Source organism: Rutilus rutilus (genome assembly GCF_951802725.1).
Source record: "Rutilus rutilus genome assembly, chromosome: 5".
In the NCBI taxonomy this organism is placed as follows: domain Eukaryota; kingdom Metazoa; phylum Chordata; class Actinopteri; order Cypriniformes; family Leuciscidae; genus Rutilus; species Rutilus rutilus.
Window position 1 is genome coordinate 2,001,233 of NC_140213.1, and position 23,018 is coordinate 2,024,250.

At 39.1% G+C, this 23,018-nt stretch overlaps 1 protein-coding gene across 2 annotated transcripts in view; it reads right to left on the reverse strand.

The window, feature by feature from the left end:
* Window positions 1–3,450: 3,450 nt before the first annotated feature.
* The window catches only part of insyn1 (inhibitory synaptic factor 1), a 75,561-nt gene continuing 55,993 nt past the window's right edge, over window positions 3,451–23,018 (reverse strand). For both annotated transcript variants that reach the window (XM_084409219.1, XM_084409220.1), the window contains one exon: window positions 3,451–4,332. In XM_084409219.1, coding sequence (XP_084265345.1) covers window positions 3,568–4,332 — 765 coding nt within the window. In that variant the 3' untranslated portion in view covers window positions 3,451–3,567. The remainder of the gene's footprint in view (window positions 4,333–23,018) is intronic.

Below are 23,018 nucleotides of genomic sequence, written 5' to 3' on the forward strand. Positions count from 1 at the left end.
ATGAATCATCATCTCATGAATGCAATTACAATGGCATAAATAATGTCATGAGATAATGTGTTAAATAAAAAAAATATTCAACAGAGAAATATGAAATGATGGTAAAAACAAAGTGATACTTTTTAAATATTAAACTAAAACTGCCAGTAGGTGGCGGCATGTCTCTGTCTTAATGAGTGAGCCATCGAGTCATTCATTCAGTAACGAATGAGCCATTGAATCATTGACTCTCCTGTTTCGTTCAAAGCCGCAGATTCACTGACGAAAACACTGTGTGTTTATCGGAGACGCGCAACAGTTCTGCTGTGGCTTTCGTTTGAACTATTATTTCATGGCAAAATAGAGAAAGCAATACTGTTTTAAATCAACATCACTTAACATTACCTTTTTTGTCTGTTTGAACTGTTGCATAAAATCAGTGTCACATTTGCAATCATGTGGATATTCGGGAAAATTGCATTCTTGCTCGTATTAAAAACAAGAACTCACACAGGGTCGTTTTCTGTGTCGAAGAGACTTTGTCTTCAACCGATCTCTATGTGTCAGTCTGTGTCTACTGCTGTTCTTTATGCTAATAAATGCTAGCAAAACGCAACCTTTCATACACACGCTGCTTGTGTAGATGCAGTCAGTTTTGACCACAAAAGATGAGGTCATGATTGGATGTCATGTATTTGACCTTTTACGCCACTACCTTTTTTCTGTTTTAACACTAGAAGTGACGTTTTGCCTGTTAGAAATACATGCTCGGTTTGAATGCTATTTTAAGAATAGTATATAGAATAGATAGAATTAAATCAAACTAAACTTAGCGTTATGTTCACATACCCCAGTTTGGGAAGCACTGGCCTACAGAATCCAGTAGTCATCAGTCAGCGAGCTTGATATCACTCCACAATCCGACCTCGTGACCCGCCTTCAGGATTCACAAGATGAACGTCTTGTCTTGGAAAAGGAAGAAGTGTGTTTGGAAGGCCATTAGACGGAGGTTTTCAGAGCAAGCCGGTCGTTCGGGATCTATCGGCCTGACCGTCTCGACTCCCACGGGAGATGAATCCGAGTAAATGATTACGCTGAGGGGGTAATTAAGAACAATCTGTCTTCAAACACTCATTTTGCTGGGCTACTTTGCCCTTCATTTGCCTTTCCATTTTCTCTAATGTATAATTTCGCTCTCGTTTCTCTCTCTCTCTCTCTCTCCCACCCACTCACACATTTCTTCCCACCACAGGATTGTTTTGCACTGTAGAGTAAATACCAAAAGCTCTAACAGAGAGGCAGGTTTTTGTTAAAGACCCTCAAAGCCGGGAGACGAGGACTCGAACGAACGCCCTCCTCGCGAGGATCGATCAGCTGTGCTATTGGCAACATCCCTTTGAATAAAACACAGCACTATTGAGTTCACAATCCCCACTGGGCACAAGAATGGGGAGACATAACCTTTCGCATCTGGGCTTTGTGCGCCGGGATTCAAGTCGTCCCCCCCGACGACCCCGACCTCCCCGCCGAGAGGAGAGAGGCAAGAGAAGCAGAGTAAATGTCAGAGAGGAAAGCAGGCTCTTCAGAATACGCCTGTTTCTATCTCTTCCCTCATCCGTCCAAACCAAACGAGGGAACGATCCTCAAATACGCCAGATTTAGCTCACTAACATCTGTAGAGATTTACACTTCCATTCAAATGTTTGGAATAATTAAGTCTAGGCTACATTTGTTTGATCAAAAATACATTAAAAACAGTTGTGCTGCTTCACATTTTTATGGAAACCATCATGCAATGTTTTCAGGATTCTTTGATGAATCGACAGCGTTTATTTGAAATAGAAATCGTTACATTGTAACATTTTAAATGTCTTTACTGTCACTTTTGATCAATTACTGAATACATTTTTTACAAGAGTATAATTCTTCTTTATTGCTATTTACAATAAGGTCTCATTTGTTAACATTAGTTACTGTATTAACTAACACTAACCACGAGCAATACGTGTGTTACTGTACAGACCCTTTCCAAAAAATTAGAATATCATGGAAAAGTTTATTTATGTCCATAATTCCATTCAAAACGTTAAACTTCCATAGATTATAGATTCAGGGCCCACAACTTAAACAATTTCAAGTATTTAGTTGTTTATGTGTACATAATTTGGGCTTCCAGCTCATAAAACCCACGAAAACAGGATTTCTAAAAATGTGAATATTACATGAAATCACACAGTAATTACACAGTGATACCATGGTCATTGATCCAGGTTTGGGTTCTTTTGGCAGTGTGGGCAGGTGCAAATCCTGCTGGGAAATGAAGGAAGCATGAAGTGCTCTGGACATGTCCTGGTAGACGGCTGCGTTGACTCTGGATGTAATAAAGCGCAGTGGACCAAAGTCCTCTTTTCTGATGAGAGCAAATTTTCCATCTCATTTGGAAACCAAGGTCCCAGAGTCTGGAGGAAGAATGGAGAGGCACACAATCCAAGATGCTTGAAGTCCAGTGTGAAGTTTCCACAGTCTGTGTTGGTCATCGGCTGGTGTTGGTCCACTGTGCTGTCCACTCAACGCAACCGTCTACCAGGACATGTCCAGAGCACTTCATGCTTCCTTCAGCAGACAAGCTTTATGGAGATGCTGTCTTCATTCTCCAGCAGGATTTGCATCTGCCCACACTGCCAAAATAACCCAAACCTGGATCAATGACCATGGTATCACTGTGTAATTACTGTGTGATTTCATGTAATATTCACATTTTCTGAAATCCTGTTTTCGTGGGTTTTATGAGCTGGAAGCCCAAATTATGTACAAATAAACAACTAAATACTTGAAATCGTTTAAGTTGTGGGCCCTGAATCTATAATCTATGGAAGTTTAACGTTTTGAATGGAATTATGGAAATAAATAAACTTTTCCATGATATTCTAATTTTTTGGAAAGGGTCTGTATTTGTTAATGTTAGTTAATGAAAATCCGTTTGTTCATGTTACTTCACAGTGCATAAACGAATTTTAACAAATACAACTTTAGATTTTATTAGTGTATTAGTAAATGTTGAGACATTAACAAAGATTAATAAATTCTGTAGAAGTGCAGTTAACTAATGTAGTGAACTAATGCTAATGAAACCTTACTGTAAAGAGTTACTGAATAAAGTTAATGTAATCCTAAAAATTCCTATTTTAACTTCCAATTGAAATTGTAAAATTATTTGACAATATTACTGTTTTTGCTGTATTTTTGATCAAATAAATGCAGCCTTGGTCAGTAGTGTAGTTTTGAAACGTTCCTAACCACTGAAGTTGTCGTATGAACACTTTTAAGAGCTGGTTATTAATACATCTTAAGCTGAATAACGCTCAAAGGAAACTAATCTCTGATAATGTATGAAGAAAGAGACGAGAGCGTTTCATGCAGGACAAAAGTCTTGAAATTTTCCCATATATAATTTATTTAGTAATTCATTAGTGTTTTTTGTTTTTTTTTAATCTATTATCTATGTATTTAATATTAAATAGTATATAGTTCTTTGTAATCCTGTCTCAGTTCCTTCTTGTTTTCGTATATGCAAAGTTGTCTGTTCTCTCAGAGGTCCTTGCTCTTCTGTTTGGCGGGGACGTATGGCAGTACAGTCTGAGTGCTCTTATCCGAAACCGTCTGTGTGCTGCTGTTGCGTAACAGTTTTTTCCGGCAGCCCGGGTTTAGAAGACCTTTCCTCGGGAGCGTATGAGAGCCAATCATTGACACCTTCACTGGCGACGGGCCCGCGGACGCCGTTTCCCGACAGTTGTAGAGATCGGAGGAGGATAGCGGCGGGATCGGAGAACTGGCTAACGGACTCGGCTCGCTGTCCGTATCCGGGGTCCCACACTCGCCCTTATCGTCCTCCTCGCCACCGTCCTCCTCCTCGTCTTCATCATCGTCGCAGCACAAGGCGTGGTAGAGGATCTTGTCGCTGAAGCGGACCCGTTCTCTGGTCCCGGAGGTCCGGGAGGTTTTCTGGCTGTGCGTTGAGCTAGACGCCTCTTCGCTGGAGGAGTCCGGCGTGATGATTAAAGGTCCGTTTGGGACGGGGAGACCCCCGTTCATCTGCGAGTACACGCTGGCGGTTGTGGGCCTCGTCTGGGCCTCGTCCGGCTCATCCCTGTGTGCTTTCCGGTTCGCCGACTCCAGGAAGTTGCAGAAGTCCCAGCTGTCCGAGAGCATGTCCTGGCCGAGGAAGTCCAGTCTAAAGGCCTCGCCCAAACCTCGCTCGCTACTCGAAGTGCTGCTCGCCGTCGCCACCGTCCAGTCGTCCGGCTCCAGGTCCAAGTCAAAATCCGATGTGAGTTTGTCGATCTGACCCACCACCTGCGTGAGAGAGAGGGAATGATGAAATAATGGCTTTTCCTTCCTTGATCATCAAACATGCATTAGCATCACCCTGAAGGTCAGTCTAATTTAACTTTGGTCAACTTCAGTTGCTCTCGGAAAGCGCTGAAGTGATCCTCGGATCATGATTCATTTTATTAAACTGTTTGAACAAAAATTGAATTGAGTTGACTTGCAGGGCCCTCGTTGTCCAACACAATATTCGATGGAAGTGTCAGTATATGAAGTTAATTTTCACAATTATTTTGTGATTCCCAGCGTGGGCTTTTATGATTCGCCCAGCGATCTATCCACACACACTGCGCATTTATGATCTTTTCTTTATTGAATATTCTTCCCTTTACGTTTATTTCCCAACATTCTTTCCCAGTGTTGGTCTCAGTAGTTAGTCCAGTTCAGATCTGAATAAAGACTAACCCTTTAACCCTTTGTGGCCTTCAGAATTTGATCTAAATGTTCTTCAGACCCGTGTCACAAGGTTTCTTGGTTTAGCTGTGTTTTTTTTCCTGTCACTTTGTGGCATAAACACAGAAGGATCAGATGAAAATGCCCTGCTGGCATGAGGGATTAAAAATCTAATTCATTTATCCGGCACAATGACTCCAAAGGAGCAATTAGGAGCTCTAAATCCCTGATTACACCGCAGCGAAAGCCAGAGGAGGGCTGTGTTTCCGTGATCCGCTCACTGATTTAACAGATGAGTTGCCTGAGACACTTTTTCTCATCTCTATCTGTAATCACCGACTGAACGGGTGATACTATATTTAAGCATGTGCTGCAAAAGCCGGTTGTCGAGTTTGCTCAGGCGCTTATGGACTATGACAGCTTGACTTCATGAAATTGCTTCGTTTACTGTATGTTATTTGTATTGTGTATATAGAGTTCATTTATGACTGGACCTCCCATTGTTTCAAGATGTTTTATATTCTACATGAATGGCACTACATCATCAGATAGCTGGAGAAACATGACGTCCTGCATGATTGAAACCCCTCACAAAACCTCTTTAGAGAGAGATGTCACATTTATTAGGCCAATCAAATGATAAATTGGCTCGGAAACAACTTTTAGGTAAAGGGCAATTGGATTGGATTGAGTGACAGATTTTTAATAATGTTCCCATCATCACTGCCACCCAATAGTTGTCCAACCCAGTCTGTCATTGTCCAATTAAATCATAGAACGATAACTTCCATAAAACCACAGCTGTTTTTAACATTGATATCAATCAGAAATGTTTATTGACCATCAAATCATCACGTCAGAATGATTTCTGAAGGATCATTAAAAAGACTACAATGCTTTCTCCCTCTTTTATTATTTAGTTATTATTATACCTCCTTGGTTTTCAGTCTGTGCTCCTAATTTCTGGTTCATGATGCTCATGTCATTGCCTGAGCAGTGTAACGTATGCGATGGCGTCTCTGGATGAAGGGTAGGAAGCTTAAAAACACACACTGAAGGTGCTGAGGATGTGAGATGAATTGCTGGCCCAAGGGCGGATGAGATAGCTTTGTTTACTAGATTACTCGTCCCGCAAAAGCGGGATTTAATTCAATCAATGTTTTCCGGATAGTCTGGCACCGTTAGACACATTTCACAAACCCCTGTCATCCAAGAGAGGAGCATAATTTTATCTATATTAGGTCCGTTATGACTCATGCCATTTTTAATATTAATTGGAACTGCAGCACATCCTCACAGGAACAAGTGCACTGTCAGTAAAAGTTATTTCCAATTCCAATTGAAAGGTGAAGTGTGTAATTTCTGAGCCTCTAGAGGCACCAGACGTACACTCATAAAATATCAAGTTTCCAAAAGAGTTTTTTTTTTTTTTTTGCAGTGATGCCATAGACGAACATTTTTGGCTCCGGAAAGAATCCTTTAGTGAACAGTTCTTGAAGATGACCTATTGTGCTTTTTGTGCATCTTTCTTTAGTGTGTAATGTTGCTGTGTGATCATGAAGAAGCTCCAGTTCTTCTCTATATCAGCGTCAGTGTTTCTGAACTCCTGAAACGCCTCCATTGTAGTCTTGAGTTTCTCCCGGGAACGAACAAGTCATTATTCATCATTATAATAATTCATACGCAGAATAAAGGGGCGGGGCCTGGTTGAGTTAGTCAGTAGTGTGTTAAACTGGCGGTTATGGTAAGGGGCGGGACATTTCCCAAACACACTCGAAGCGCTCGACCAATCACAACACACTGCTCCAGCCGACCAATCAGAGCACAGTGTGCTTTTCAGAAGGAGGGGCTTCATAGAGACAGGAAGTAAACAGAGCGTTACTGACAGACTGAGAAGAGAGGAGAATATGAGGAAAATAATCAACATTCACGCAGGAAAACCTGTTCTAGTAGAGACCAAAAACAAAACCAAGATTTTTAATAATCTGAAGGACCTTTTTCCACTATGAAGAAACTTTTGTGCATTAGAAAGGTTCCATAGATGTCGAAGGTCCTTCATAGAACCATAATGACAAATAAAGAACCTTTATTTTTAAGAGTGTACGTAGACAAAAAGGTTTCTCGAACACTCCCCGTCTGCTATTGGTCATCAACCAGTGCTTCTTCTGATAACTTCTAAATTAACAGGTTTAAAAATGGTATGCAATCGAGCACAATTAAGTCATTTTATAGGTCAGATCTGGTAAAAAAATAAATCTTGATTTATTGCACCCATGTTGGGAAATGTACAGTTTATTTTGGTCGTTGGCACTTGACTTTTTTTTTTTATTGCATAATAAACACTGCATTAGCTATTGACCGATATTACTTGTACATTTTTTGGCTCATATTTGAGCTATATGTACGTATAATTGTATGCATGCTTATTTCACATATTTTTAAGCCATCTAAATCCATTGTTTGAGCCCACCTGCTGTGTCGGGCCGGATCTACATTTAACACAGGCAGAAGGAAGTATGTTAACACTGCACAAATTATACCTTTCCACCTCCCCCCTCCAAGCACAACACAAACTGCAAACAGAAACAGAAAACGTCTAATTTGGCTGATAATGTCCGTTGTGCGGCGTAATCACGGAAGCAGCCGCCTCCGTTCCTGCGGCTCACTCGAAGAACGCAGGCATTCCTCGGGGGAAACAAAATCATTCAAATGAGCCTAGGCGATGCCCTCACCCCACAACAGCTCCTGAAGCAATTTAACTAGATAGCAGCGCAAGCTTAAAGGGTCTGCGAAACCTTTCTAGGTCACAGATGGGCTCGACGCAGCCACAATGAGCAGTAATCCCTGCGCCTTTCCTCCGAGATGCAGAGAGAGTGAGTGGGCTATGGAGTAAATTATTGGGTAAACAGATTGCCTAAGTGTAAAGGATGAATGAACACATCAGGAAGAAGTCATTAGCGTTGGGACACGTTGCGTTTTAACGGGAAGGAGCACAATGAGAACCTGCAATAGTAATTACAGTCTATAGGGTAAAAATCACATCCTTTTGTCGGCCTCGGCCCTCGTAATGGCAGAGATTGCAGCTGGATTATTCAACGCAGAACAGATTCCTCTTCCCACTCCGGCGCTTTCAGCTGACGCTCGTCTCACTGTAGCTAAATTACACATCAGCAACATCCAGGAAAACTGCACACTGTGGGCTGAAAGACCTGCCGTTTGGAGCGATTATATCTGGTGTTGCAAATGACACCAAACTGGCCTATCTGCATTTCTGAAAATGTGTGAAAACAATACTTTTATAATAAGCAAGTCAATATTGAGTTACATTTTAGATACAATATGGCTAGATAATCTCTTTCTGCAGTTACATTGCAAGTGAATCACGGAATCATTCATTAATCTGATTACTTCAAACATACCAATTGATTCAATTAAAAACACAGATGAGAGATTCTTTATGAGAGAGTCATTGGGCCCTATTTTAACGATCTGAAACGCAAGTATCAAACGCGAAACGCAAGTAACTTTGTGGGCGGATCTCGGGCGCTGTTGCTATTATACCGGCGGGATAAATGACTCTTGCTCCCAACGCAAATCTAAAATGTGTTGGTCTGAAGCAGCTTCATTACTCATAGGTGTGGTTTGGGCGTAACGTGAAATAAACCAATCAGAGCGTCATCTCACATTCCCTTTAAGAGCAGGCGCGCTTGTTCCATGGCGGATTGCTATTATAACGGCGGATTTGCCAGACGCGGTTCACAGCCGAGGAGACCGAGGTTCTCGTCAGGGCCGTAAAACACAGAGAAGTGACATTGGGGATGGAGAAACACACCGATTTTGTAAATCCGCACCCGCCCGTACCCGCAGTGCTTAAAACCGCATCCGACCCGTTTTCCGACAGCAACACTAATTAAAATCTGCACCCGACCCGACCCGCTTAAAATAGAACCGACACCCGACCCGCACCCGAAATAAAATCAGTTTAGACAATCACATTATAGACACATTTATACACTTGTAACATTTTACCAATCGAACAGACGCGGCTACAACACTATATCTGCCACGCAATTTCGTCTAGCCTACATCTGACAATTTTGGGTTCAAACACGCCCTGCACACCACACATAGGCTACTTAGCAGTGTTAAATTTGAAAAATACTGATCGATAGAACTGCTTGGTTTGTTATCTGCGTGCTTCCTCGGTGATGAAGTTCCACATTTGCTCCTATCCAACACGAAAATGCATGCAGCAAATAATCCGTTCACAATATTTTGTTCCGATAACTCCAAATTTCTCCCACACACTAGACTTGATTTTTGATGACGAATTGTCGACAACTTTACAATCTCCACTAGCTATTCTTTTCTTCAACTCCTCAGCATCCATCTCGACGACTGCAAGCAGATCGCGCGCGCGCAGTTATGATGAATTTTTAAAAGTGAAAGTAGCCTAGGTAACGTTATAGATTCCTGGGAGGGCGTGGCGCGTGGGCACGAATAAACTGATGTGGATTTTAAATTATTTTATCAACTTGAAAAACAGGCATATTTTTGTAGATGTGTTACCCGAACCCGTGTGGTACCCAAACCCGTGCAGGACTCGCTGGGTGCGAGATAGAGCCCATTGAATCATTCACTCAATAGTCTATTATAAAGTGTTTCTAACAGATTATACTACAATATATTGGCATATAAAAATCAAATAATGGCACAATCACGAATGGTTTGTCACAACTGAATGTCTAGAGAATTTTAACAGTGTGTGTTTACTGCCAAATTACAACTTATAGAAATTCTAAATACGCTATTCTATAAATTCTGCATTTTTAGATCATTCACAGATTAACTGTTGGGAAATGTTGATGTAAAAACAGTAAAGGCATTAATAAAAGCATAACTGTTTAATAAAAAGCTGAGATGGGATTTAGTGACCTCTGATCGAGAGGGGGGAAAAAAAGGAAAAGTTCCTTGTATATCAACACAGCTGTGATATTAAATATCTAAAAATAACACATTCACTATGACATCATGTAAATGTGTCTATGGAGTGTAGATCAATGCTCGGGACGTTATTTCTATCGAAGCACTCATGTTCCTGACGTCTTTTGCTCTACCTCCGGAGAGCTGTGAGGGATTAGCGAAGGTCTTGCTAGCAGGGCTTCGATCGGTACGGGTAACCGCAGGACACTCCTGTCCCGTCTGTACGGGTAACCGCAGGTATAGCGGGAGCTAGCATACAGAGGTTAGCATTCCTACGAGTGACAGCTGACTCCCCGCCAGAGCCTCCTGCTAAATGTCATCTGTGGCGCTGGTCCGTGAATAACACGCGCTGCTGTTGTTCTGTGCTTTAGCTGAGCTCGGCCCTGCTTTGGGGTCACTTTCATTTGTATTGAACATGTTTACTGCAGGACAATTCCCTTGCTGTGTTCATACATAACTAAATAGATCACTTTAATTGTAAATAATAAATATATAAATGCAACTGTATAAAAATATATGTATAAATGTATGTATAATTTTTTAAATAGAGTATATATATATATATCAGCAGGTAATTACAGCTGTGTTGATATACAAGTAAATCACCAAAATCCCATCTCAACAATTTATTATGATTTATCATTACCTAAAATGACAACATTTGCTGACACTCAACAGTTAATTTGTGAATAATTTAAAATATAGAATTTATAGAGTTTATAGAATTCTAGAATCTATATATGTTGCGATTTTATACACACACTGTTTATAAGAAACACAAAGCAAACACAATTTTGTTTCTGTGATTTGGTCGTGACGAATTCGTGATTGTGTCATTATTTGATTGTTTATTTGCCAATATATTGTGGTATAATCTATCAGACACACGTCTCAGTGTTTCATTCTAGAAGGAATCCATTTTTTAGAACAATTTATGACTCACTAAATCATTAAATCATAAATAATAAATATATATATATATATATATGTAACAAACAGTTTAGCATATACATAATCATAATCTACATATACCCCCAGTTTCACAGACAAGGCTCACGCTAGTCCCAGACTAAAATGCTTGAGCTGTTTTAACTGAAAGCATTTCTTAAAATATGTCACTGTCTTTGTTTGGTCTCAAGATTCACACCAGTAATGTTTTTTTTCTTTTCTTCTAAGGTATGTTTATTAAAGCTAATTAAATGCCCTAATTGACCTATAAGGCCTAATCCTGTCTTAATCTGTCTAAGCCCTGTCTGTGAAACCAGTCATTTGTTTGTCCCTCAAATTTTGGTTGCATTATTGAACTTGTAGGGTCATTAAAACAAATATCCCCTCTGGACATAATTTTGGCCACTATAAAATATAAACATATATATATATTTAAATGTATATGATTTAGATTTTCACAGTTGTTGATGTGTAGCATTTGTGCTTCTCATTTCATCTGAAAAGCTTCTGAACTGAACGCAGATGTAAGTTGTGAATGTGTTTCTCCAATACTGTCCTGCTGAGAGATATTACAGTAATACTGCTGTCCTACTTAAACTTCTGCTGAATCCTGCAATCCTGCGCATTGATAATTGTGGGCATTTATAAAGTTCTTCAGTACAAAGTCTTTGAGTGTTGTTTTCATGCTGTCTATGTCTCAAACAACCAGCACAATCAGTCTACTTTACGTAACAGTATACACACCAAAAAGAAAATAATAATAATAATAATAATAATAATAATAATAATTTCCATCAACTCTAAATAGCTATTGGAAAAAAAAAGAAAGTTTGTCAGGCAAAACTTTTCAGGCCCCCTGAATGATCCATTATATAATATTCAGCCTCTAGCATGAGTTTCCCCAAGAATCTGATTGAAATGTGAGCACTATGGGAACAGAGAGCTATTAAAACCGCCTCTCCATAGTTAGAGGCCGAATTTGATGATTAGGAACTGCAAACAATTACTGCAACAGCGTCACATGCTGATTTCAAAGTGAACCGTTGGTAAATATTTCCTTAATGTATTTCGCTCATGCAGCGATTCAGACTTTCAAGCGCACAGAAATCAATTCATCGTCCGCTCTGTTTAAGTTCACTTCGGGACGCATGCGGGACATGTTATCCTGCTCCGGCCTTCCTATTACATTCTGCTGGCGGATTCATCATCGTCCTTATCGTTATGAAGTTTGCTTAAGAAAAAATTCAGCAAAGGCTTCAGATTCTCAGTCCAGCTGATACTGTAAATGAATATTAATTGTGATGTTGTAGAGCAAGAAAAGGTAGAGACAATGAGGAAATAATCACAGCTCTGCTGCGCTCGCTACGGGACATCGGGTTACAGGTTACCGGGAGATAACACAATATTTTGGCGTGTAAAAAGAAAATGAGAAACCAAATATTGGTAGTCATGAATGGTTTGTCACAATCAAATCATGCACAAATTATTTTGACTATTATTTGGTTTCTCATTTTCTTTTTACACGCCAAAATATTGTGTTATAAAAAAAATATATATATTTTAATTAAAATATTAAAAAAAATATATAATTTTGATTTTATTTTGTTTTATTCTTCACAATTATCTGTTCACAAATATTATAATATATATATATATATATATATATTTTTTTTTTTAAATAAACATTAATAACAACAAAAGCACTGCACCACACATTGGTTATAAAAAAAATAAAAAATAAAACAATAAATGAGTATAGCCCTTCTGTCCCTTGGTAATCCAATTAATTGTATAATTGGCATTTAAAATGTTTCACAGATTAATTGTTCACAAATGTTGATGTTTCGATTAATAAGAGGATAACCAATCAATAAAATGTTGAGATGAGATTTAGTGACCTCTATGGTTAAGTTGTATTTCCTAAAAAAAAGTGCATCAAATGAAACTCAATGCAACTCAAACCTGTGTGTCTTTACTATTGAAGGAAACCAGGGATTTTCAGTCAGAGCTTGTGTGCTGCCGGAGTAAAGCATCGGCAGTACTGTATATGTGTGAGAGAACAAGTGAATCCTTTGTCACGCAGTAAGATTTCAAACGCGAGCATGTTTTTTTTCTTATTCTTTTTTTTTTTTTGCACGGATCCGCGTGAGAGCTTTAACGGATGATCTGGGTCACGCAGACCAGATTGGTTCGATGTGTCACTCATCCCGTGCTGAGTGTGTGAAGTGTGTGTTTGAAGTGCTCCCCCCGACCGTTAGCGGCTAATTATCCCGTCATACATGGGAGCATGGGCTCCGGCGTTCATTAAGCACACAACACCCTCCTTTTTATCTAGACTCTGAAATAACACTTCAAGCAGACCTTAGCACATGCTGCATATTCACACACACACACACACACACACACCACGAGTGGGGCGACGAGGCTCTCAACAGCTGGATGATCAGACGCATGAACACACAGCTGTATAATGGGTGTCAGTCAGTGGCTCCTGTGATCTGACGCACACTTTCCTCTGCTCCTAATTGCAGTGGAATTGTCAAAAGCGGTCATTATTTTTCCTCTCTTCTTACAGAAGCTTGGCTGTAGTCATTTCAAACTCTCAGAGTAAGGCTGAGCTGAAGAATTATGTGGGCCACGGCTATAGATATGCTAAGGCTATCTTTAGATATAGGCTTGGCTAACTTTGGATGTGGGTTTGCTGGCTATTAACGGCACTGAGCAGTTCTGTGATACTGGGCCGCTCTGTGGATCCCCGTTACATAACTCGCCGACTGCTTCACCTGAGGCGTACGGCCAGATCCAGATATAAGCACGTATTCATCACTGTTTGAAATGGGGTTAATTTAGTTTAATTGATGTCATTTTCGCTGTGTTATTACCAGGTGGCGTGCACAGGTTCTTTAGGCTATACATGAATTATTCATTGCAAACAAGTCACACGTTAATTGTTGAACATAAGAATTACTTACAGCACATCAAAGTCTCTGAGAACTGCCAGCAATTCAAAACGAAATAATCATGCGCTGTTGCATTTCTGACAGTATAATGTTATTCATGTGTTATAAATGTGTTATAAGCAGTGCATTTCTAAAAAAGAGAGAAAACATCTACTATGACGATTATGTAACATAGCTATATCTGTCCATGAGTACAGCCAGTTATTCACAATGAAATACTCATGCACTGTTGCATTTCTGACTGTATACTAATGTCATACATGTGTTGTGTACAATAAGCAGTAAAATTGCTTAAATAGAGATAAAACATCTACTTTAAAGATTATGCAACATAATCGTCTTTCAGTCTCTATGAGTATTGAGAAGCAATTCATGCAGTTTTGCATTTTTGACAGTGTAATAATGTTATACATGTGTTATAATTGTGTTATAAGCAATAAAACAGATTATATAGCGATAACTTGATGATTATGTAACATAACTGTTTGCCCCTGATTACTGCACTCCTGCATCTTTGACATTATAATAATGTTATACATATGTTATAAGTGTATTGTAAATGTGTTTTGTATGTGTGTTATGTAGAGATAAAACATCTGTGACGATTATGTAACAACTCTTGTTCTGTTCCCGAGCTCGTTTGCAATGAAAAAATCATGTTTGCATTTCTGACTGTATAATAATGTTATACTGGTGTTATAAATGTGTAATAAGCAATAAATTGCAAAAAATAATAATAAAAAAAAAAAAAAATTATGCAGAGAGAAAACATCTACTATGTAGATTATGTAACATAGCTATTTCTGTCCCTGAGTACAGCGAGTAATTTAAAGTGAAATAATCATGCGCTTTTGCATTTCTGACTGTATAATAATGTTATACATGCGTTATAATTGTGTTATAAGCAATAAAACAGATTATATAGCGATAACTTGATGATTATGTAACATAACTGTTTGCCCCTGATTACTGCACTCCTGCATCTTTGACATTATAATAATGTTATACATATGTTATAAGTGTATTGAAAAATGTGTTTTAGTATGTGTGTTATGTAGAGATAAAACATCTGTGAAGATTATGTAACAACTCTTGTTCTGTTCCCGAGCTCGTTTGCAATGAAATAATCACGTTTGCATTTCTGACCGTATAATAATGTTATACTGGTGTTATAAATGTGTAATAAGCAATAAATTGCAAAGAAAATGTTTTATGCAGAGAGAAAACATCTACTATGTTGATTATGTAGCATATCTATTTCTGTCCCTGAGTACAGCCAGTAATTTAAAGTGAAATAATCATGCGCTTTTGCATTTCTGAGTATGTGTTATAAATGAGTTATAAGCAATACATTTGCTTATGCAGGGAGTCTACTGTGAAGATTATGTAAAAATATCTCTATAAATGATGTGTTTAGGTGCGTATGGTGATTTCCATGTGTTGTGGGTAATCTAGCAAAGTCTCTGAGAAGGATTTGTGGAGGTACTCGTGACGAGGGCCTGAAACAAGATGCATATAGTTGCGCTTTTTGCAATAGACTATTTGTTTGTGGTTTCCTCGTCCCAGGACCTTGTTTTTCACAAAGAGAAACACAGTCCTCTATCAAATCAGTTCATAATGTCTGAGACAGTGTTCATCACTATTCAGAAATGAATCAGAAGGTGCAGTATATACAGTGAATCAGCTCTGCCCATTACAAACACACCGTAGATCATATCTGCCTTGAATGATGACCACAAAAGGCTCACCAAAGAAAGATTTCAGCAAAGAGAGCCACGGCAAATCCACGGCATGAAAATGGGGTTTTCTTGCCTATACTATATCGCCTATATCTCAGTGGTTGGAGACATCTTATCACTGTCAGCATGTGCTGTAGTTTCTTCCCTTGCATTGAACCTCATGATTATATAATGAAGTCATTTCATCAGTGAAATAAGTGTTCACTGAACAGATCTGGAGCATGCTCTCGATTGGCTGATGCATTTGCTTATGGCAGTCTCTGGAGAAAGAGCAGAGTAATCTGAATTTCACTTGCATCTCATAACTCATGTTCTCTGTATTTTCCACAAGATTTTCTAATGCTTAAAAATTTGAATATTTTTCACATTGACTTCATGATACAGCTCGCAATATACTAAATCCTCCGTAACTACCACGTTTTTATTACCGACTTCTTCATCTGTTTGAAGAAACAGTCGGGAGTTTATTTAGACTACCTGATGGTGGCTTAAAGAGAGTAATTTGTGCATTACAATGATGAAACCCACAGCCTGCTCTCGGTGGCTGACAGTATAATTGGAAGTTAGACAGGGAAGCACATTTGAAAAGACATAATAGAAGTATATTAGTCACTAATTAAGTCACATGCATTTTTCTCTTCCCCTGACACATTCATCATCCTTTAAATCCCTTCATGTGTTACTCTGTGAATAAGTGTGAAGCTGTGTTTATACGTGTGAATGCGTGTGGATGTGAGACGGAAAGAGAAAGCGTACACAAAGGGCGCATGGGTGGTAATTATCTCTCAGCATATATAACCTGGATGACGTACTGGAAATGGCCAACACATCGTAAACTGAGCAATAGAGAGTTGGATTTTCACACTGTTTCTGGAGGTAATGCAATTAAAGATGCTCAAAGAGATCTGCGTGATTTCCTACAGTGAAATAGACCATTCCTTCAACGTAATGGCAGGGAGTTCTCTGACTGGCTCATAAAAAAACTAAACAAAACAAATCCTTATTTATTTTAATTATATTGGTGCATAGTTACATTTTACTTCAATATTGACTATTATATCGATATTTGAAGGCTTTCAACTGGGACTGTATAATGTTGAGATCCATCTTTTGACATTTAATGAGGGATTCATTAAAATTCAAATCTTTTCCACTCTTGTTGCCTCGTTTCCTTCTTGTTAGACAACGAAAAACTAAATCTGAAAACATTCATTGATGCTCAAGAAGGAAAACGAGGCAACAAGAGTGAACAAGATTTGAATGCGATGATCAAGGTAACATACTCAGGTTGTCCTTGGATAAACATATAAGTATCTTATTTAGCTACTGTACTTAATCAAAAAAAATAAAAAAAAGATTTGTACTTAATAATAATAATTACGTCTTCATTAAAAGTTTACACCCCCCAGCTATTAATAAATTGTGTTGTCTTCTTGAGCAGTAATTAATGTTTGCACCTTTACGATATGCAAATTGTGAGAACCATGCTTTATGCATGAATACGTCCGATAACTAATGAAAGATAGAGGTGTGAAATCTCAGTAGTGGAGAGCATGATCCTGAGCGTCATCCAGAAATCATATCCGGAGTCTTGGATAGAATAGAGAAACTATCAGTCTCTTGATTTTGTCTGCATTGCTTGTGATTTTCTTTTGTAAAGGAAATGTTTGTCTGTGTCCTGCTGCAGTTTTCTGCCAGACTTCATATTTTCCCAGACTGTGGTTTTGCCCTTCGTCACTCGTAGGGCAAAATCAGGAATTAAAATAGCATTGGGCGGGAGACTGTGAGGAAGTCTCTCTCTCTCTCTCTCTCTCTCTCTCTCCTGCTCATAGACTCTCTCTCTCTCGCTGATAACGCCGGCCGTCAGATCGATGTCTCTCTGGCGCTCCGCTTTGTTTCTCTGGCCCACACTGCATCTGTTTAAATAGCTTCCGCTTTCTCGTTTGGAAAAATCCCATATATCATTACCCAACAAATGTAACTTGCTCTCCCATATTTGAAGTGAAACTCCAGCATTCTGAATATATAAGGACAAAAAGAAAGCCAGTGATTTATTTGATTCTGCTCTCAGAGCTGCTTTTGTACGACATGAAGCAAAGCAGCAGCAAATCTATTTCCATTCCTCAATCCTTTTTGTTTTGGACTTGTTCAAGGCCTCGATCATCAGAATTACCTCGACACGGCCAGGTAACGCTTCACAATCAGCGATGCAGTGATCTGATGTATGGCGTGGCAGGAACCAGGCGTCCAGACGAGACAAAAACATCGACTCAATCGCTTGAATGAGAAACACGAGTCACGCTGTTCAGTTTGCTTAATCAAGAGAACAAAGCTTTTTGATTTTGTGTATTATTATTCAGATAAATCACAGGGGGTGTTGCAATTTAAAATCAGCTGGGTTGTGGAACATTATTCACAGTTTATGTTATGAATTTTTATGCATGTTTGAAAGGATGTTAAAAGACTTAAGAGGGAGATTAAAAGATTCTTAACCCTCAGAAACACCAGCTTTGATATTGATGAAGTATTTTCCTTTTAGAGTCATTGGTTATTAAAATCATATGCATATTTATGCATATTTTGCTTCGGGGTGAATTTTTGAGAAAAAACAACAAAAAACAACAAACAAACATTGCAATGTTTCTATGTTGGGTTTTCAAGGCTGCGACATTTCAGAATGAAGGATGGAACTGGAAATATTCGGACATTCTGGGTTTGACTTTCATGAGAAACATGAAGGCTGAAATTTCAATAAGTTCATATACAGATATATAAATTCTAGTGCTGGGCAACGATTAATCACACCCAAAATAAAAGTTTGTGTTTACATAATATATGTGTGTGTATAATTTGTAATAATGTAATATAATTTGTATATATTATAAATATGTAAGAATATTATATTTTGATTTAAAATATTTATATTTAAAAACAATTTAAATTATAAATATATTTACAGTATATATACATGCAAATATTTCTTAAGTAGCCTATATACATGCATGAATGTGTAATTATCTATACAAAATAATTATACACAGTACACATACATATATTATGTAAACAAATAAGTTTATTTTGGATGCGATTATCTTTGCCCAGCACTGATTCACACACACACACACACACACACACACACACACACAAATATATATGTACATGAACTTTCAATTGGCAGTGAACTATACAATCCTGGCAAAGTTAATAATCAAAAAAATATCCCAATAAACATTTCCTTGCCAAAGCCGTAGTGAGCTGCTGCTATGTGTAGTTTCAACACATATGTAGTGAAATATATCTGTTATTTAATAGCTTTAAATAACTTGCAATTTTGCTACAGTGTGTCTCTGGAGGTTTGAGATTTAACAGTTTAGACTAGCAGTGCCTCAGTTATTTCTCTCAAGAAGAAATTGACCAAAAATAACAAATAGTTGCATCTAAAAGCCTTAGGTCAGATAATACAGCTGTTGAATATGGAGACAATCCTCATCCGTCACCCATCACAACCGTTCGTCAGTGTTCCCACACTCACCCTTACACACACACACACACACACACACACACACACATATCCTCACTCTCTCCCCTCCATCCTCCTCTCCCTTTCAATTTCTGTCTTCCGATCCATTCCTTCCCTTTCCTCTTTAGCAAGACCTCGGAGAGGCGGTGACATCTTTATCAGACTTGTTAGTTTGCTGAATCAATGGTTGCGGTGTAATCTGAATGGAGGAGCGGAAGCAAAGGTGAGTCTATTTGCAAACACAATCACAACAATATATCTAGCAGTCCCCGGGGAACCTTCTGCCCGCTTAACCTCCTAAAACACACACTAAATCTACAATCAGGGTCTATTGAGCAGCAGATGCTGACAGGTTATTAGCATCATAGGATTTATTCAGTCATTTACTGTCAGGAGTTTCCGAGTCAATGGTTCATTTTCGTCATGGTTTCAAACGAAAGAATCACTCATTGCACTGGCGTGTTTTCAACTGGGCTCAGATCCACTAACACAACTGGAGAAGCTCGGCTTGTGTGTAAGTTTGTGATTTATGATTATCCTTCTGTGACTAGTTTTGGGTCAACGTCACCAGGAACACTTCCATGTAAAATACTGGGGATATTCACTAATATTAAACTTTTACCGTGACAAATAAAGTATCTGAATTAATTTAAAACCCAACAGGGACAATATATGCTTTACATATGCTATTCATTCATTCATAGATTCATTCACAGATTCATTGATTCATTAACTGATTCATTGATTCATTGATTGATTCATTAATTGATTGATTCGTTGATTCATTGATTGATTCGTTGATTCATTGATTAATTGATTGATTGATTGATTGATTCATTCATTCATTCATTCAGAATCTGTATATTTCTGCCAGAAGATCAGCTGATTCAATAGCCTAATCCATTTGACATTATCCAGCTAGCATGAAATGCTTTAGTGGGTGATTATGTCTGGTTGCACTGCAATACTAGAAAGTCACATTCAGTTTCTTATATTGCACAGAGCCAATAAATGTTGCTGATAGAGTTGGATTCAGAGCGGCTTGGCTCAGTGCAATAACAACAGAAACTCATTCTGACTCGAGCAGACCTCGGTGTGACAGCACAAACAGTGCAGCAATTATATCAACAGCATTAATTATTAGCCTTGTCCACTTTTTTCAGACAGAGATGTCATGTCAGATGAAGTTTAATTGGTTAGAAGTGGGCTATTAGTTTAGAATGTGGGCTGGTTACAGATGGTGAAAAACTCATAATGATTTGTGGTGAATTATGAAGAACATTCAGATTAATTGACAATAATTTTCCTGTCACCTGTCAGTCCGGCAAGCATTTGATGATTCGCTAAGCTCCGCCCCCTCTTGATTACAGTAGATCCATATATAGGGCTATTTCCATAAACAACACTAATTTCGCTAAAATGTGCTTGTAAGTAAATATTTAATGTTTATTATTCATATTTGGACTCAAATTAATTGTGGGATTGTAAATCATTATTCTCAGTTACACTTTATTTAGATATTCTACTAACTATAAGTAACTTTGCAACTACATTTCAACTAACTCTCATTAATTTGAAACTATATATGTGAACTAATTCTCATTAGAGCTTTAGAAGACTGTTATGTTAGGGTTAGTAGAATTAGCTGACTTGCAAAGTTACTTATAGTTAGACTTATACTTATAGTTAAGTTACTTATAGTTACTGTCTAAAGTGGACCATCGAAACAAAGTGTAACAGAGGAGAAGCCGTAACAGAATTGGGGGCTCGTCCGGGATGCGAACCTGGGACCTCTTGCACCCCAGGCGTGAATCAGACATTTTTCAGAAAAATATATAAAATGATTAAAAACTGCAATTAATTAGAATTAAGACAACTGAAAAACAGAATAAAAACATATTTTGCAAAAAATATTAATATAAGTAAACTGAGCTGTTCATAATGTTTAAATAAATGCATTCACAAAATAGTGTACAACACAAACTAAAATGCACACTTTTGTAACGAATCACTCAAAAGTCATTTATTTACTTTGTCGTCAGACGCTGTTGAAATGATGTGTTGCTATGGGTTGCATCTTGCTTCGGACTTGACTGACAGACTGGCATTCTGACACATGCTTTCTATCCTTAAATCCACTTTTTTGTTGTTGTTGTTGCAATTATTCTGCTTATTGTACATATAAAATACAATAAGTTTATGTCAATAGTCCCATATTCATAACTGTGACCACACAGTCTGTTTTACAATGTCTTTAAACAGTGTGTGTATTCATTCCTTCCGCCTTTCCTTCTGGAAAGGTTGAGATTTGCTTCAAAAATAACAAATGATCCCTAATATAAGATCAGTTTTATAAAGCTGAACATCTGCTCCCTGCTTTCACAGTTAGTTATCACCCCTGAAAATCTTCAATGGCATCGGCATTCTGCCAAACATGCTTTCAGTGCCGTTATTAGAGTGACTTTTAGAGCCGACTATTAGAGCTGAGAGATGTGAAATATGACACGTCTATATGATAGATCTGCATCTCACGTCTCACAATGCCTCTGGAACATGGACAACTTAAAATTCACGTACATTTAATAGTCATATTTTCAGAGTAATTGCAATAATTATCTGTACCCCTGAATCATGGTATAAAGAAAATGAAAAAGATGTTTAAATAAAACCAGAAATATGCTGTATGTGCTTCACCATTGCAGTAGAAACTATTCTGCACAGCAGACGTCTTTTCATGAATGCTTGGTTATATATTTACATAACTTAAACAACACTTCAGAGGATAGGTAGTAATGATTTGTCATTAAAGGCACAGTATGTAAGTTTGGCCACTAGAGGTCACTTATTCAAAACAATAGCAGGCGTAGCTTGATGACGCTGTGAGTGAACAAGTTGCGATTGCTTTGGTCCATTCATGCAATTGATTATGTACAATTGTCTGCAGTTTCCTACATTATCAGTTGCTAATGCCATGTTGCTCATCCGATGGATGGATGGATGGGTGGATGGATAGATGGGTGGATGGGTGGATGGATGGATGGGTGGATGGGTGGGTGGATAGATGAATGGATGGATGGGTGGATGGATGGATGGGTGGGTGGGTGGATGGATGGGTGGATGGATAGATGGGTGGGTGGATGGATGGGTGGATGGATGGGTGGGTGGATAGATGGGTGGATGGATGGGTGGATGGATGGATGGGTGGGTGGGTGGATGGATGGGTGGATGGATAGATGGGTGGGTGGATGGATGGGTGGATGGATGGGTGGGTGGATAGATGGATGGATGGATGGGTGGATGGATGGATGGGTGGGTGGGTGGATGGATGGGTGGATGGATAGATGGGTGGGTGGATGGATGGGTGGGTGGATGGGTGGGTGGATGGATGGGTGGATGGATGGGTGGGTGGATGGGTGGATGGGTGGATGGGTGGATGGATGGGTGGATGGATAGATGGGTGGGTGGATGGATGGGTGGATGGATGGGTGGGTGGATGGATGGGTGGATAGATGGGTGGGTGGATGGGTGGGTGGATGGATGGGTGGATAGATGGGTGGGTGGATGGATGTGTGGGTGGGTGGATGGGTGGATGGGTGGATGGATGGGTGGATGGGTGGATGGATGGATGGGTGGATGGGTGGATGGTGGATGGGTGGATGGTGGATGGGTGGATGGATGGGTGGGTGGGTGGGTGGATGGATGGATGGATGGATGGGTGGGTGGATGGATGGATGGGTGGGTGGATGGATGGGTGGATGGATGGATGGATGGATGGATGGATGGATGGGTGGGTGGGTGGATGGATGGATGGCAGCCATGAAGTGTATCATCTATTCATCAGTTAACACTGTTAAGATAAAGTTTGATTAATGATTCTCTATATAAATCTCTCTTCAGTAATACAGTTGTTTTGGCGGCCGATCCTGGGCCTGTCGTCCTGAACGCGGTGTGAAATCCCCCCAGCTAGAGGTGAGTGTGTGTGTGTGAACATGTACAGGACGAGCTCCTGCATGACGCCGGTCCTCAGCGCTCTTAGAAAGGCTTTATGAATAATGAATAGCTCTGTGTCTGTGTCTGGGTCTGAGCTCGGTGTCTCTGCCGGCTGCTGCA